The sequence below is a fragment of the Danio aesculapii genome, chromosome 16, assembly GCF_903798145.1.
Source record: "Danio aesculapii chromosome 16, fDanAes4.1, whole genome shotgun sequence".
Classification (NCBI taxonomy): Eukaryota; Metazoa; Chordata; class Actinopteri; order Cypriniformes; family Danionidae; genus Danio; species Danio aesculapii.
The window spans coordinates 48,499,946-48,517,994 of NC_079450.1; the positions used below are offsets into that span (position 1 = coordinate 48,499,946).

An 18,049-nucleotide genomic window follows, 5' to 3' on the forward strand; every position below is an offset into this window, starting at 1 on the left:
TAAAACATATGCTGGATAAGTTGGTGATTCATTCCGCTGTGGCAACCCCAGATTGATAAAGGAACCAGGCCGAAAAGAAAATGAATGAATGAAAACAACACTGTTTTCTCCCTCACGGGTTAAAAAGACCAGAAGAACAAGAATTGTCTGTCTGTGGCATAATAAAAGCTCCACTGCTTTTATGCCAAGGCTCATACACAACAAGACTTTTTGCTCACGTTTATCATCAGCATTTTTCGAGACTTTTTTCGCATTCAAACCCAGTTGATTTTCATCAGAATGGATAAGAGTGAACATGCAAAAGTACAATGGTACAGTAGCACGGGTCCGTACGGGTCACCTTTATCCGGCTTGCTTTTCCACTGCTAAAAGGGTACCAATGGTACTCTTTTGGTGGGCGTGGTGTATGTCAGAAAGTTTCAGTCGATGTCATTCTCGCTCGAGAAAATGTCAAAGTAAAGCTGTACAGGTTGTTCACATATCATATGAGAAGCACTTCTTACAAAACAGATGCTTTATACACATAAATACTTGTGTAGAAATGTTGATTACTAACCTTTCAATAAACATAATTGGATTATAACTGCAGATCAATGATAGTGTGAAATAGCCTACTGTAACGTCTGCAACTATATACACTAAATAAATAAATGCAACATATATGAACACATACAGACCCCCATACAGTCTCTGATATGTTACCAATTACAGATAACCTACACACAACATACATTTAGTCCTTATTTGGGTTAAAAAACAACACACAACATGTACCCTACAGTCAGTGCAAACCTCTCATCTGCATCTTAATCTTCACCAGTAACCTCTGTTAGAAAGTAATTCCATCATTCTGAGTTTATAATAGTCCAGGAGGTGATGATAATAGTTAAACATGGCAGTTTGTTCATGTTTTAAGTTGCTGAAAGATTCATTTGCTCCTTTGTTTTTTCCATCTTCTCCTTTGTTTTTCGTGCGTCAGTCTTGCGTTTGTTAGTTTCTGACAGGATCGGATGTCAGAAGCATTTAAATAATCATGCGCACGTTATTATCATCAGCTGAAGAAGTGAAACCGCTTGCACTTTAGGCGGCCTTGACTACGGGGCACAGGGCAGATTCTGCTCTTCTTGGCTTTGTAGCTGTTCATCAAGATGACAACAAGGTTTGCTTGAGCTTGGGCTGACCATGGGTCGTTATTAAATGTATATATTATTAATGTGTAATGTTTCGGCTGTGTATTTAAAAATGGCTCTTCCTTTGTTTTCATTCTTGCTTGTTGCTCGAGCGAGTGACGCATCTCTGTAAACCAATAGCGTTCAGTTGCGCGTCTAGCTCCACTTTTTGTTACCCTTTTGTTGTGCTAGGTACTCTTTCCAAAGGGTAATCAAAAAATGGTACGGTATGGTTTGTTTTTTTAGGTACCTTTTGACAGTGGAAAGGCCATACTGTACCGTACCACTCAGTGAAAATGGGCCATTAAATGGCGCTTAATGAACTTAAGTCAGGAAAGAAAAGTGAAATTAAACTTAATGTCATATCCTATTTGCTACTCTCCACCCCTACTGACATTATGCTGTTGCATATATCATACAACTCTATGTGTTCAGACACTAATAAAAAAGCAGCTACACGTTCATCTTCGCTGCATCCGAAATCACATACTCATTCATTCATTCATTCATTTTCTTTTCGGCTTAGTCCCTTTATTAGTCCCTTTATCTGGGGTCGCCACAGCGGAATGAACGCCAACCTATCCAGCATATGTTTTACGCAGCGGATGGCCTTCCAGCTGCAACCCATCACTGGGAAACACCCATACACACTCTTTCACACACGTACACTACAGCCACTTTTAGGTTACCCAATTCACCTATAGCGCATGTCTTTGGACTGTAGGGGAAACCAGAGCACCCGGATGAAACCCACCCCAACACAGGTAGAACATGCAAACTCCACACAGAAATGCCAACCGACCCTGCCAGGGCTCGAACCAGCAACGTTCTTGCTGTGAGGTGATCTTGCTACCCACTACGCCACCGTGACACCCGTTCGAATTCATAGTATTCGAAAAACAGTAGCCTATGCGAGAAGTACCCGGATGACCTATTACATCCGGTGAGATTCTGAAGTAGGCATCTGATGGATGCTACACCATCCCATAATGCCAGACAAGAGAATTCAAGAAAGAGAGTGAAGCAATGCAACTGAGGCGGGGACTTTACGTTATAATTTCAATTGGTTCCATACTATATAGTACATACTTTTCTAACAGATGTGTAGTAAATTCAAACTCAAATGTAGTGCCTAATCGAGTAATTGGGGATTTTGGACGCAGCCATAGCCTCCGTGCATTGAGCACCTTCAAGTGGTGTTTACTGTAACTTCAGCAGCTTCGGGCATGTGAACAATAATGCCAATCTGATTGGTTGAGAAGTATTTGACACGGTGGACAAAAAGTCATTTTCCTGCTAACATTTGTGTTATGTAGAACGGGGTTGCACTGGTAACTGTTACGGTGCCAATCGTCTCAGTATGTATATTAACACTATTAATGTCCAATAACCATGAAAGAAAAAACACAGACGTACTAAATTGTAGGTGTTTACTCAAATAGGATATATTAATCCTCAAATAACAATATTATTTAAATGAAACAAAAACATACATCAAAAAAGCGTAGGCCTGCGCAAATAATAATGAAATAAAGGTTCACAATAGGATGTAAAGAATAATGCTGATTGCTTACTAATCAATAGTAAAGAAAACTATTATAAAAGGTCCTTTCTACACGTTCAGATACCAGGAGGTTGAATGAAGCTGGTCTTTTAGCTACAGTCTCAGGGCCGTTGGTGCACAATGAATCCTCCCGCGATGAGAAGGGCAGGAATTTCAGCCAGTACTGGATGTTGCTGAATAATTATGATGCTGCTTCATACGACTCTTACACATGTGGTTCTATAATGAACAAATTAACGTGATCAGTAATAGTTTGAATCATCGTATGATGGACACCAGCAGCACTACTAATGTGCTGAGTCATAGCCATACAATATGCATGTAGATAATAGTAATGTGGACAATTAAATACTCAAACATTACATCAACAATGCAGCAGTTGTACATCAATTAAACACAAGTAACTGACAATCATATTAATAATATAATGTACTGTCGAGTGTAACTCACTTTCTTCATTGACGCACTTGCAAAGATCGTCACGAGCGAGACTTCGGCACCGTCTATAAGCGTTATTAAAACCCATCCGCTGTCAATCCGGATTATCATATACCCTTCTGCAGTTCACAAAGTGAAGGTGCTACAGAACGAGTCGATAATTTACTGTTTTACGCCGTTAAAGATGAGATTGTAGGACCTCTGCTTTCACATCGCCTTTCTGAACTGATTCACTTTCGATTTTTTCATTCGGTTGATTTGAACGGAACTGAACTGATTCGCGAACGCTTGCTTGATTTGGTTGATTCTTAACTGAACTGATTCGCGGTGGCGCGACTCACTAAATATGCCACACCTTTTCTTCTAAATGAGAGATGAAATAATCGTCATACAACACCTATTTTAAATGTGCATAAACTGAACAATGGCTTTTTTACAGCCGCCCCCAAATTTGGTAGTCAAATTTGCTAACAGCATATTTACTGTATGACATCTGTATCTTGTGGTAAAGAGGGTAGTCTGATTAATTTGGCAACTGGTCGAGTGTAGGTGTGTTCCTTCACCTTAATGACAGCTGTTCTAACTCTACCATCAGGGCTAGGAATGATTGATGAAACAGTACCAACACGCCAAAGTGCTCTGGGTAATTGCTCGTCAGCTATGAGGACTACAGTTCCAACTGTGATGTTATCTCTTTCTTGTTTCCACTTTTGACGCGGTTGTAATGTAGGCAGGAAGTCATGCACAAAATGTTTCCAAAAGTGGTCACTGAGAATTTGGCTGTGCCTCCATCTCTTTCGACTGAGCAGATCCGACTCCGGATAGACTACCTGAGGTAGGGAGGAGTCAGGCCGCCCCATGAGCAATGAATTTGGCGTCACAGGGTCTGGATCCGCGACATCACTAGACACGTAACCGAGTGGTCTCGAATTTAAGATACCTTCGACCTCCACTAAGACAGTCCTCAAGACTTCTTCAGTGACTATTTGAGCACCCAAGGTGGTCCGCAGTGCTGTCTTCACAGACCGCACTTCTCTCTCCCAAGATCCACCAAAGTGTGGTGCACTGGGAGGATTAAAGCGAAATCTGATTTGTTCTTTAGCCAGTTGGTCTCTCAGTAGTGGTTGCATCTCCTTAAAAGCTTCCTCCAATTCCGTATTTCCTCCTCGGAAATTAGTTCCTTGGTCGGATAAAAGCTCATAAGGTCTTCCCCGACGTGCAGTAAAGCGTCTGAGAGACAACAGAAATGAATCAGTGTCCATATGGTCCAGAAGGTCAAGACTGACTGCTCTAGTGGTAAGGCACTTATACACTATACCCCACCTCTTCTCTGTTCGTCGGCCTACCTTTATCATAAGTGGGCCAAAACAATCAACCCCAGTGGAGTAAAAGGGAGGTTTAAACAACCTAAGACTGGAAGGTGGAATATCTGACATCTTCGGAATAACTGGTCGGCCTCTCCACTTTTGGCATTCTGGGCAGCAGCGCTGATGCTTTTTCACTGCCTCTCTCCCTCTTAGGATCCAAAATTTCCGTCGTAGCTCAGCATACACTCTTCCAGGTCCTGAATGGAGTAATTGTGCATCATAATGCTTAATAAGAAGAGTAACTACTGGATTAGTGGGATTTAAAACGACAGGATGTAAAATATCTTTGGTGAGGCTCTCACATCTTCTAAGTCTGCCGCCCACTCTGATCAGATTGGAGTCTTGGTCATATTCAGGTGCAAGTCCTGATAATTGACTACTGTTTGGTACAGGCTTTCCTTCCTTGAGCAATGCAAACTCCTTTGGGAAATCATGCATCTGACAATGTCTCAGGAGAGTCAGTTCTGCTTCATGATAGTCATCTGCATGTGGTGGTTGTCCATTTTCAGCCGCCCCATGAAGGGATTTCACTGTGTTGTCTAGTAACTCTTGATAACTACTGAATTGCTGAACATCTGGAATAACTGGTGTTTCATTAAGTGTCCCACAGAAGGTGAGTTTCCTAAGCTCAGAGTCTTCATCAGGGTTTTGACGTTCAGGAACCTTTGGCCAGTTACATTTTGGTTGTGTCAAGAAGGCTGGACCTTGCCTCCAGCGATTGTCTTGGGTCAATTGTGTCAACGTCAGACCACGAGTAATATCATCAGCAGGATTAGTCGATGAATCGACATAGTGTCAGGATCCTGGGTCAGATAACTCTTGTATTTCGCTAACTCTGACTCCCACAAACACCTTGTACCTGCAAGAATCAGACTGCAGCCAAGCTAGAACTGTGGTAGAGTCAGTCCAATATACAAAGTGGTGGATCTCTTGCGTCAGTTCTCTCTTCAAGACTGCACCTAGCTGTGCTCCCGTCAGAGCCCCACATAGCTCTAAGCCAGCAATGGAGATTTGTCTCTTCGGAGCCACTCTGGATCTTGCTGCTAGGAAAGCTATCTGTGTGTTGTGCTGATCATCTTCAGTACTCAAGTATGCTACTGAGCCATAGGCTCTCTCTGAAGCATCGCAGAAAATGTGAACACTGCGATGTTTGAATGGCTGCTGAACAATACCACTGTAGCACCGTGGTAAGGTGATCTGAGCTAAATGGGAAAGCTCATTCTCCCATTCTTCCCATGCAGCTAGCAGATCAGCTGGCAGGCAGGGGTCATCCCAGCCTCTTTTCTTGTTCCAGAGCAATTGTACAATGATCTTAGCCCTTGTTGTGAAGGGAATCAGATACCCTAAGGGGTCGTACTGCTTTGCAAGTGTGCGGTAAATCTTGCGCATGGGGATTTCTCCTTTATCCTCTTGGAATGGTTTGTATGCTAAGGTATCAGATCGGCAGTTCCATATCAGTCCAAGGGTTCGTTCCAGAGGGTTAGTTGTACCTTGGCTGAGCCAAATCTCGCTGCCCTTTGACTTCAGCTCAGATGGAAAATGGTCAATGACCGTAGGATCATTACTGGCCCATTGTCGCAACTCGAAACCACCCTCCGATAGGTGATTTTGTAATCTGTTTACTAGCTGCCTGGCCTGTTCCACATCTGAGATGCTTTTAAGACAGTTGTCTACGTAGAAATTACGTTCAACAGTTTGCCGCACATCATCTGTGGACTCAAGGATTCCTACATGTGTCTGAAGGGCGAAAACAGCACAGCAGGGACTGCAGGTGGTTCCGAAAGGTAAGACTGCCCATTGATAGATGGTTGGAGGCTCAGACGTATTGCCATCACGCCATAGGAATTTGAGAAAGGGTTTGTCTTCATCAAGGAGGCGAACTTGATGAAACATGCCTCTCACATCACTACAAACAGCAATTGGATGCTCCCGGAAGCGAAGTAGTACTCCCAACAAACTTGCCCCAAGAGTAGGCCCAGGTAGCAGGTTCTCATTTAGTGATTGACCTTGGTATTCAAAGGAGCAGTTAAATACTATGCGGTTCTTTCCATTGTGATGGACGATATGATGAGGTATATACCATGAAGGAGAGCTCGAACCACACTCCTTTGTTGTTGGTAAAGTGATGTATCCTGCTTGCTGTAACTTTTGGATTTCAGCATTATAGATATCGGTCAGTTTGGGCTCTTTAGACAGTCGTTTTTCTGCACTACGTAGCAGAGGTAGAACAGCTTCTTTGGGTGCATTCAATGGTGGGAGTGACTCTTTCCAGAGTAGTGGGGTTGCGTATCTTTTGACTCCCTCCACATCAATTCTGACTGTTTTTTCTTCCAGAATCCGAATAGCCTCAGCATCTTGACGTGAGCGTGTCATAACCTTATCAGAGCGATATGGCAGAATATCCAGTTTCCACAAGTTCTCCACTTGGTTGAATAGTTCTGAGTCTGGTTTTGCACAAGAAACAAAGAAACATTCCTGTGGTTGGAGCTGAGAACAAAGGATCCTTGATGGACCTTGCAATGTCCATCCAAGTCTCGTATGTACTGCTGCCGGTCCTCCTTTAGACCCCAATATCACAGGTTCCACAGGTGTTATCAGATGTGGGTAGTCAGAACCAATAAGCACTAATGGCTGTGCCTGATTGATAGCATGTAGAGGCAAATCTCTGAGATAGCCATGTTTCTGCTGCAATTCAGTGATGGGATAAGTATGTTTGACTAACCCCAACCCTTTCGCAGTAAAGGCTCCAAAAACTTGAAATGATCTGTCAGGTTGTGAAGCAGGAGCGATTGTGAAGGACACTGAATTTCCACGAATGGTGTGTACCTCCTGTCTCACTGTACGAAGCGCTAAGTCCTCAATTGTTCCTTGAAGGCCTAAACGTTGAGCAGCCTCATGCAATAGAATCGTTCGCTCTGATCCATCATCCAGCACCGCATAGGTCTCTAGTGACCTGTCCCCATTACGAATCACAACCCGACTCAATTTAAGTAGCACTTGCTTTCCGCTTGTGGGTCGGTCCAGATACAAGGTCTGAGAAGTAGAACTTACTGGATCTGTGCTACTATCTGACTCTCTGATCCTGCTTGGATCAGAGTTGGTATTAACATCATGCAGCACTTCAAGATGTCTCCTTTCGCATTGTTTACATTTCGCCTTTAGAGTACACTTTGAGGTTGGATGACTTCGGCCACATCTCCAGCATCGGTGACCCATTTTAATCCAATTCTCGACCTGTTGCTTAGTCAGGAGCTTAAAGTTTGAGCACTGATTCATATAATGATTGATGGTATCACAAAAGGGACAATACTTCTTGGGATTCTCCTGTGTTTTTCCTGAAGGTACTGACCCTGTACCTAAGTTTCCTGTTAATACTTCCTTCTGGTCTCTCCCATGTAGGATAGTAGTTGGCTTTCGAGCAGGAAATCCTGGCCTCTTATCCTTGTGTAGACCAAACTTCTCTCGATCAAGGAAGGTAGTGTATCGTGTTCCCTCTACCTGCACACGTACCTCATATTCAAGCCAGTCGGCTAAATCTAGCAGTGTAGGGATGGGAGTCTGCAGTGGGTTGATAAATCTCTTAAAGTTGGCTCTCAGATCATAAGGCAACTTTGTTAGAGGCGTGATACATGAGAACCGCATTTCAGCTCGGTCCATCCTGGACTACCCAACTGATTCAACATCCCTACTAAAGCACGAACACGAAGAGCAAATCCTTTGAAGGCTCTGACATCTCCACTTCTGATATTGGGCCCATCCATCAAACTGGATATTCGCTGCAGTGCCAGCTGGTGTGGTTGCCCATACATGTCTATAAGTGCTCGCATAGTGTCACTAAAGGGAGAAGGACCATGACTGTAAGAATCTGCAATGAGCAAGGCATCTTCTAATTTCAAATGATCCATGAGTATTTGAAACTTGAAGGATTCAGATGCGTCTTCAGGCAAAACGTTATCTAAAGCAAGTTTAAGTCGATTAAACTCTCGCGGATCATCATGTATAAAATCTGGGATGGTGGGTGTAGGCCCACGATACTGGACTGACGTAGGCTGGTAATGATGATTAGGCTCTTGGTGCAAGGTTGGATATGACATATCAGTTGAATAGAATCGTTCATTATCAGGATAGCGATCATTTCTCCGTTCTCGTTGAAAATAAGGACCTGAATGTTCAAGCATGACTGGTTTGTGGGAAGTTTGAGTTAAATGCCCATAACGTGGATCACAAAAATTTCTGGCAGGCTGGTACTCTGAATGCGAGTTATATTTATATGGGTCAGCAGGAGGATGACATGGATCTCGAGGGGGTTGACGAAAGTGATTGGGTAATGGGTTAGATTCATCATATAGCCGATTAGTTGGAGTAGACTGATTATGACGATCGATTGCATGTGACATGAGTTTCCTCTCTACCATGGGGGGCTCCGCGTATTGAGGTGTTGCCTGACCTGAATGTATTGGAGCACCACTCAGTCGTCCTGTTTCCTTTAGACGATGTATGAGATCTTCAATGAGGTCTTGTCGGCTATCATTATACACATGCAGAGACTCATCTCTTGGAGGCACTGGTGGGGGCAGTTCGGGTTGATCAGAACTTTGCTCATAATGAGGGGGAGACATCCTCCTAGGGGGCTGAAAGGATGGCGATCTGTCAAACTCCGCATTAGGAGATGGCTGTAAGGAGGGCGAAACCTGTGGTGTATCTAACACAGGTAAATTAGTGATTATTTCTGAAATTCGTTGCACCTCTTGCCTCAGCTGCTTGCTCTCTTCTCTCATTTCGTGGATGAAAGAGATAACATCAGTATTTCTTACTGCACTAGCATGCTCGTGTGCGAATGTATGCTGTGTCTGAGCTAAACCAAACTCATAATCTTGAAGATATGAAGGCGGTCTAGTAATTCTACGTGGGCGAACTACGTCACTATCTAACATTTTCTCTCCTGGTTTGGACATCGTTACTGAGACGGTTGTGCTCCGGCTCGAAGGACCATAAATGTTATGTAGAACGGGGTTGCACTGGTAACTGTTACGGTGCCAATCGTCTCAGTATGTATATTAACACTATTAATGTCCAATAACCATGAAAGAAAAAACACAGACGTACTAAATTGTAGGTGTTTACTCAAATAGGATATATTAATCCTCAAATAACAATATTATTTAAATGAAACAAAAACATACATCAAAAAAGCGTAGGCCTGCGCAAATAATAATGAAATAAAGGTTCACAATAGGATGTAAAGAATAATGCTGATTGCTTACTAATCAATAGTAAAGAAAACTATTATAAAAGGTCCTTTCTACACGTTCAGATACCAGGAGGTTGAATGAAGCTGGTCTTTTAGCTACAGTCTCAGGGCCGTTGGTGCACAATGAATCCTCCCGCGATGAGAAGGGCAGGAATTTCAGCCAGTACTGGATGTTGCTGAATAATTATGATGCTGCTTCATACGACTCTTACACATGTGGTTCTATAATGAACAAATTAACGTGATCAGTAATAGTTTGAATCATCGTATGATGGACACCAGCAGCACTACTAATGTGCTGAGTCATAGCCATACAATATGCATGTAGATAATAGTAATGTGGACAATTAAATACTCAAACATTACATCAACAATGCAGCAGTTGTACATCAATTAAACACAAGTAACTGACAATCATATTAATAATATAATGTACTGTCGAGTGTAACTCACTTTCTTCATTGACGCACTTGCAAAGATCGTCACGAGCGAGACTTCGGCACCGTCTATAAGCGTTATTAAAACCCATCCGCTGTCAATCCGGATTATCATATACCCTTCTGCAGTTCACAAAGTGAAGGTGCTACAGAACGAGTCGATAATTTACTGTTTTACGCCGTTAAAGATGAGATTGTAGGACCTCTGCTTTCACATCGCCTTTCTGAACTGATTCACTTTCGATTTTTTCATTCGGTTGATTTGAACGGAACTGAACTGATTCGCGAACGCTTGCTTGATTTGGTTGATTCTTAACTGAACTGATTCGCGGTGGCGCGACTCACTAAATATGCCACACCTTTTCTTCTAAATGAGAGATGAAATAATCGTCATACAACACCTATTTTAAATGTGCATAAACTGAACAATGGCTTTTTTACAATTTGAGCTCTATTGGGTGCATTCTTAAACATGGCTGATTGGCTATTGTGTTCACATGCTTAACAGAAATGACTGTGATTGGCCGTGAAGGTCACATATAAGTCATTCGCTGATAAGTGAACAGTGAATAGTGTTAAACTGATGACCTTCACAGCCAATCCCAGTCATATCTGTTGAGCACACGAACAGCTGTGTTTAAGAATGCGCTAGCATGTTAGCGGTAAATGGACGTTTTTAAAATTTCAGTACTGATTGGTACATTATACGCGGATATGGATCATAAACAAGTTTTCTCCTCAAAACAGATCTAAGCCTGTCATGGCAACATTCATTCATTCATGGGTCGCCACAGCGAAATGAACCGCCAACTTTTACGCAGCAGATGTCCTTCCAGCTGCAACCCATCTCTAAGAAACACCCATACGACAATTTAGCTCACCCAATTCACCTATATCGCATGTCTTTGGACTTGTGGGGGGAAACTGGAGCACCCAGAGGGAACCCACGCCAACACAACATGGTCATGGCAACATAATGTTGACAAATTAACTTAATTTGTCTTATCTTGGACATTCTCCCATTTTGGAATGACTTCTGTTGATTGTAGTTAATTTTTATTTTATTTCATACAATAATGGACATTTAAGATGAACAATTAATATGTGTGTAAAGCAAACATGACACAGGAAACAGTCAAATATCACATCGGCACAGTGTTGTGTTGAATGTTTTCTTATTTGATGCAATCATTTATGGGTAAAGTAGATATACTGAAATAATTGTGCTTTAATATTAAAGCTTCCACAAAAATGATATAAATCCCATATGAAAAAATACTATAGTGATTTTTAATAAATACAATAGTTTTTTTTAACCATACTCTAGTAAGATAATATACAATGCTTGATATATACATTATGCATGTTAATATACAACAATAGAAAAAAAAACTACCCAATACTCACTATATATTAAACTATATACACTCATCGGCCACTTTATTAAGTACACCTTAGTAGTATTGGTTTGGACCTTCTTTTGCTTTCAGAACTAATCTTTCGTGGCGTAGATTCAACAAGGTCCTGGAAATATTCCTCAGAGACTTTGGTCCATATTGACATGACAGCATCACGCAGTTGCTACAGATTTGTCGGCTGCACATCCATGATGTGAATCTCCCGTTCCACCACATCCCAAAGGTACTCTATTGGATTGAGAACTGGTGACTATGAAGGCCATTTGAGTACAGTGAACTCATTGTAATGTTCAAGAAACCAGTCTGAGGTGATTTGCGCTTTATGACATGGTGACAGGGATATTTTTTTCGGACCATTCTCTGTAAACACTAGTGGTGGTTGTATGTGAAAATCCCAGTAGATCAGCAGTTTCTAAAATACTCAGACCAGCCCGTCTGGAACCAACAACCATGTTCAAAGTCACTTAAATCACCTTTCTTCCCCATTCTGATGCTCAGTCTTGACCATGTCTGCATGCCTAAATGCATTGCGTTGCTGCCATGTGATTGGCTGATTAGAAATTTGCGTTAACAAGCAGTTGGACAGGTGTACCTAATAAAGTGGCCGGTGAGTGGATTATACTACAATTAATACACCAGTTTTCTGTTGTACAACCTAAAGTATACTATACTATAGAATTTACAACATATTAGCAGTTCACTAGTTTATATACAGTATGCTGGAGCATTCATTAACGAAGAGTTGTACTAGACCAGGGGTGTCCAAACTTGGTCCTGAGGGCCAGTGTCCTGCAAAGTTTTGTTCCAACCTCAACCAGACACACCTGAGCAAGCAATCAAGCTCTTGCTAAGCTTTCTAGAAACGTCTTTCCAGGTGTGTTGAGGCAAGTTGGAGCTAAAATCTGCAGTACATAGACCCTCCAGGACCGAATTTGGATACCCCTGTACTAGACTATAATATAATATGCTATAATATGGTTCAAAAACATTATAGTATTTATGACAAAACAAATTACTTCAGTGTTTTTTCATGTGGAATCTCTCATCCTTCCAAACAACATTTTTTTTTAGAAATACATGCCTAAATAAACACTGTAATAACATTTTATTAAATACCATATTTTTGTGTAACCGGACATTTTAAATAAATTGTTACCCTGGACTACAAAACCAATAATAAGGGTCAGTTTTTGGTAACTGGGGTTATACATAATCTGAGAGCAGAATAAATAACCTTTTTCATTGATAACTGTATGAATGAAAATGAACAACAAAAAGTAAAGACAATGAATATTTTTATGCTGCTTTGACTTATTTTTTAACAACTTATTTATTTTTTAATTAATCAGGTTCCAACTAATTTTTTAAAGTTGCACAAAGTTTGACTTAATATTTTAGTCAGTTTGATTGAGGTTAGTTGAGATGACTAGTAAAGTTTATTTGATTCAACAAAAAAAATTAAGACTACAAATTTTTTTTTACAGTGTATGTAACTATTTGAATATCTGGAATCTGAGGGTCCAAAAAACTAAATATTGAGAAAAAAATCACAATTAAAGTTGTCCAAATTAAGTTTTTAGCAGTACGTCTTACTAATAAAAATATTTATTTTGATGTATTTAGGGAGGCAAATGTACCAAATGTCTTCATGGAGCGTGATCTTTACCAGTGTTGGGAAAAGTTACTTTTGAAAGTAATGCATATTGAGTTACTCCCCAAAAAAGTAACTATTGCGTTACTTTGTTACTTTCTATAGAAAGTAATGCGTTACATTACTTTTGAGTTACTTTTTCATACCTACCTGAGGCTTTATCTCTTTCAGAAATTGCAGGGTATTTTTCTCTTTTTTAAATAGAGGAGCGCTGCATTTAACGACACACTGTATAAGCTACACCTTTATTTACCTTTAAACAATTAATTCAAAAGAAAATTAGAATAATGTTACTTTCTGAGAACTTCCTAAGGCCATGCTGTTTATACAGATTAATGATAGTTAAAAGCAATGTGTTTGCTACTTTTGTATTTTTGTCATATTAGTTCAGTAAAATCACTGCCCATTGAGACTATCTCCTTTTCTTCCATGTGTTTAAAATAATAAGAATACTTCCATCACAGAAATGTAAGGCTCTGCCATCTTGGTTTCTGTCTGTTCCCGCTGGGAGCTCATTCTCTTGAGTGCTTGACTTAATGTGACTATACTTTAATTTTAATTCAGCAAAATAGTTTATTAAAGCGAATTAATCTAAAAGGTAATTTAAAAAAGAGTAACTGAAATATTATTAACTTTTTTAAAGTAATGTCTTACTTTATTCATTGGAAAAATAAATATTATTACGTAACTTGCAATTCTTTTAACGTGTAATACTTTTTGGCATGAAAGAAAAATCTAATTTTGACTTATACAATTAAACCATACAACCTAATATTGGTTTTGTGGTCCATGGTCAACTGTAACCTAAAATTGAATAGAATAAAATACAAAGAATACACTGATAAAAAACAAGGACGCATTCTCAAGCGGATTCAAGATATATAAAAAAATGCAGAATAAAAATGAGGACCACAATCATTTAAGACATTAGAGCGTGGGGGTTTTTCACGAGTCTCTCTCTGCTGGTTTGGTTTCATTCTGTCCCAGCACTGGCCGGGATTCATTTGTGTTTGCTATTTCTGGCCCCGGGCCGTTACAGAAGCTTGGTAACCGGAGATCATAGCGGAACCCGCGGATGTCGAAAGCCTTGTCGTTCAGGGAGAAGAGTTTCTCCGCGATGTCATTGCGCACCAGCAGCGCGAAGATCTTGGCGATGTAGCGGTGCTGCGCGAACAGCAGGTACAGTTTCTTCCTCCGCCACGCCACGTACCGGCAACGGATATCAGCGCGTAATGTCACCTGCAATGAAGCAAGACGTTTAATAACAAAACATACAGACGAGCAGATGATGTATTAAAATATTTTCACCTGAAAAAAGCCTTCTTCTGAGGGTCTGAGGGAATCCCACTCTGGAGAGTCCAGGAACTGAAATGGATAGATGAAGTGCAAAAACTCCCCGTTTACCGTCACTCGTATCCTGTTTTTAATGAGAAAATGTCGTGATTGCCTTTAACAGAAAAGTTCAGCCAATGATTTTCACCATTCACCTGTTTCAAACTTTTAAGAGTTTATTTCTTCTGTCAAACACGAAAGAAGATATTTTGAAGAACACGGTAGAAAATGCTGGGTTCTTCACTATCGATTTGTGTTTTGTGATTTGTGTTTGTGCGCAACATAAAGGATTAACTTACTAGATTTTACAAATTTAAGTGGATTGAACATAAATGGATTGAACATGAGTTGTTTCAACTCATTTTAAGTAAGTAGTTTGGACAAGCAACAATTTTTTTGTGAATGTAGGGAGAGTGGGGACAGTTGCAATACTTTTAGCATTTTCTTCAATTTCTCAGAGACCGTTTTTTGTAGAAACCCAAAATTTTAATATTAAAAACTCACATCTATCAGACATCCACCCGCATTGTTATAATATTTGTACAAATGATAAGCAGAATTTAAACTTGAACAGACAAAGTCAAATGTTGCAACTTACCCAGAGCATGCAGGGGGATGGTTGCAACAAGCCATAGGGACAGCTGCAACATTCATTGAAATGTATTGATAAAAAAATTTAAAACATCAGGTTGGATTTTATTTACATTTTTCATTTTTGTAAAACGACTAAATGTAAATTGGTTAAATTGTTAAATTTGTTAAATTGATCATATACAGTGCTTAGCATATTTGAGCACACCCCAATATATTTGATCAATTTCTCAGTGAATATAGGCAATATATTTTGGTGCATTTAAACAAAACAGATTTAATAAACAGATATATTTATTAAAATAATATTTTAGTCACCAAACATATTTAGAAATTGAAAGATAATACAAATAAATTTAAGCAAAATATTGCAAAAAATAAATAAATAATAATAATAATAATTACAACCTACAAAATTTCAACAAAGTTGTAAACATTTTTTTTTTTGCTTCTCTTGATTATTCCTCTTTTTTTATTTTATTTGTATTTAATATTTTTCTATAACATATAAATTTGCATGTACTAGTTTTTGGACCTGTCTAATATAATGTATATGCTCAAATATAATATTGTATAGCTTCCTATTAAAAATATGAGATTTGTGAGGGGTGTACTTATATATGCTAAGCACTGTAAATACAGACTTAAAAAAACAAGCAACAACCATGTTTTGGTCAATTATCAGGCCTACAAAAACCTGAAAAATCCAAAAAAATATATATTGACTGAAAATCTAGACTGAACATTTACTAAATTATTTATTTGACCTTTAAAATGAATTAATCAAATAATTCATTCTTTGAAATAAAATTACATTGAAACTGTAATAAAATTAAAATTGTAAATTGCTAATATAACAAGCTTTTAAATTAATTTTGTAATTGGGGACAGTTGCAACAGCATGTCCCTACTCTGTCAACCATGATTAAACTTCCTATGCTAGGTAGATACAATAGCTTTAACACTTAATAGCTATACCTATTTAAAGGGAAGAAAGCAGGAATTTAAATTACATGAATGTATAATGTTCCACAAAAACAGATTAGACAGCATGATAAATATTCTGAACATTAAAAAAAAACTATATTTTTTTAACCTCAAAACGAGTTTTATACTAAAGGAATGGGCACACATGGCTGCTTTCCTTCTGATTGAAGGAGGGTCTAACTGAGAATATGTAGTATAAATATCATTACTCTAGCTCATCATGAATGGATGATTCCTGCCCCATGTTGCCACCGTCCTCACTCTCCTCTATGTTGTTTCATCTCATTTTACGTAAGTAGTTTGAACAAACAGCAAAATGGCATTGCTTGAATGCTTAAAACCTGTAACCATTGACTTCCATAGTATTTGTTTTTCCTACTATTAAAGTCAATATGGTTACAGGTTTTCAGCTTTCCTCAAAATCTCTCTCTCTCTCTCTCTCTCTCTCTCTCTCTCTCTCTCTCTCTCTCTCTCTCTCTCTCTCTCTCGCTCTCTCTGTGTTCAACAGAATAAAGAAACTCGTAAAGGTTTTGAAACACTTGAGGAAGAGTTGTAAACTTTCATTTTTGGATGTACTATCCATTTAAGCACACATACAGATACAAGATATTAGCTATTATTATTATTATTACAGACATTTGATATTATTATTATTACTATCATCATCATCATCATCATCATCAGGGGTAAAAATAAATCCCCTCACCTGCCTGAAACAAGAACTGACAGTTTGTCAATAGGCGTTTTACCCTCCATAGCAAAGAAGTGGTCTTTCTCAATAGTGTGGACATCGCCTTCACAAGACTCCACGATTTTCCCGAAGTGTGTTAAGGACACCCCCAGCTTTTTGAATAAGCATTCATACAGATCCTGGAACTCTTTTTCAAAAGTGACGCTTCGTAATCGGTACGCCACGTGGATAAGCTGTCCCAAACAGAGGGCGAAAAGCGCAAAAGTCCATGAAAACGAGTCTGTCGTGCAGGGGTCGGACCAAGCCCAGATCGAGTAACAGAAAAAGCCCAGCGTTAAAAAGCAGAACATGTAGAGTAATCCATAAAAGCCACTACCTCCCATAAATCCCAAAACCAGCATAATATGCGCGAGATGAAACACCGATCCTTCGGGATGTTCCTTCCATTCCGAGCACACCGGGTATTCCAGAACCTCATCTGTCAAGTTATTCTCAGGTAGAAGATCCATTATGGATATTGAATAATCTTAACAGTGAAAATCGTATATGTGAACGAATGCTGCGTTAATAATCGCCCTGTGTATTCCTGTGTAGAGATATGATCGCCTTGAAGGTCCTGTGAAGCGCTCTCCTTTGCGCGCAGAGAAACCAAATCCTCCAGCTACACTAGAAGGAAATATTATTACGCAGAGGCTGCTCGCTGCTTTGGGACGCAATAAAGTACTAGGGTATTTGCGATTATTTTAGGTATGTGCGATCTGAAACCACTCCAGAAATCTAATTATATAACGGAATGAATTACGGCAATACAGAAAATTCTAGATGACGTTTTGATTTGAGACGGTTTTAAGTTCAGTTTAGGTATGAAATGCTAAAAATTACTTAATAATGTCATTTTGTAACAGTGAATGATATGTGTTTTAAAATAAAAGTGCTTTTATGCAAATGTGGATTCAGGATTTATGTTTACATCAGTAAGTTGTATTTGTGATTGGTCTGAAACCATTCCAGAGATCTAATTTTATAACACCATGGATAATAGTTGATGGAATACAGACACATCTATACTTTTTTTATTTTATTTCAGACAGTTTTCATTTCATTTTAGTTTAAGTATGATATTTTAAAATGATTATTAATGTCTTTGTAACAG

The 18,049-nt window shown here is 39.3% G+C and overlaps 1 protein-coding gene and 2 long non-coding RNA genes across 3 annotated transcripts; all 3 read right to left on the bottom strand.

The window, feature by feature from the left end:
* Window positions 1-2,585: 2,585 nt before the first annotated feature.
* LOC130243763 (uncharacterized) lies at window positions 2,586-3,388 on the bottom strand. Its single transcript, XR_008839166.1, has 2 exons — window positions 3,184-3,388; window positions 2,586-2,952 (listed from the first exon to the last, which is right to left on the bottom strand). It is a non-coding gene; the product is annotated as an uncharacterized LOC130243763 (long non-coding RNA).
* A 6,256-nt stretch (window positions 3,389-9,644) lies between these two features.
* On the bottom strand, window positions 9,645-10,447 carry LOC130243757 (uncharacterized). Its single transcript, XR_008839165.1, has 2 exons — window positions 10,243-10,447; window positions 9,645-10,011 (listed from the first exon to the last, which is right to left on the bottom strand). It is a non-coding gene; the product is annotated as an uncharacterized LOC130243757 (long non-coding RNA).
* Window positions 10,448-11,310: 863 nt separating this feature from the next.
* Window positions 11,311-17,570, bottom strand: popdc3 (popeye domain containing 3). The gene is made up of 3 exons (XM_056476190.1): window positions 16,912-17,570; window positions 14,604-14,712; window positions 11,311-14,534 (listed from the first exon to the last, which is right to left on the bottom strand). Exons 1-3 carry the CDS (start codon window positions 17,403-17,405, stop codon window positions 14,241-14,243), a joined length of 897 nt encoding a protein of 298 aa, XP_056332165.1. The 5' UTR covers window positions 17,406-17,570; the 3' UTR covers window positions 11,311-14,240.
* Between the last annotated feature and the right edge of the window lie 479 nt (window positions 17,571-18,049).

What these genes read in the sequence shown, in the direction of transcription:
- popdc3 (XM_056476190.1), bottom strand. Translation starts at nt 17,405, where the DNA reads ATGGATCTTCTACCTGAGAATAACTTGACAGATGAGGTTCTGGAATAC. An exon ending in TCAGTTCTTGTTTCAGGCAG is followed by an intron (nt 14,713 to 16,911) that starts GTGAGGGGATTT and finishes CATTAAAAACAG; the next exon opens with GATACGAGTGACGGTAAACG. An exon ending in CAGAAGAAGGCTTTTTTCAG is followed by an intron (nt 14,535 to 14,603) that starts GTGAAAATATTT and finishes GCTTCATTGCAG; the next exon opens with GTGACATTACGCGCTGATAT.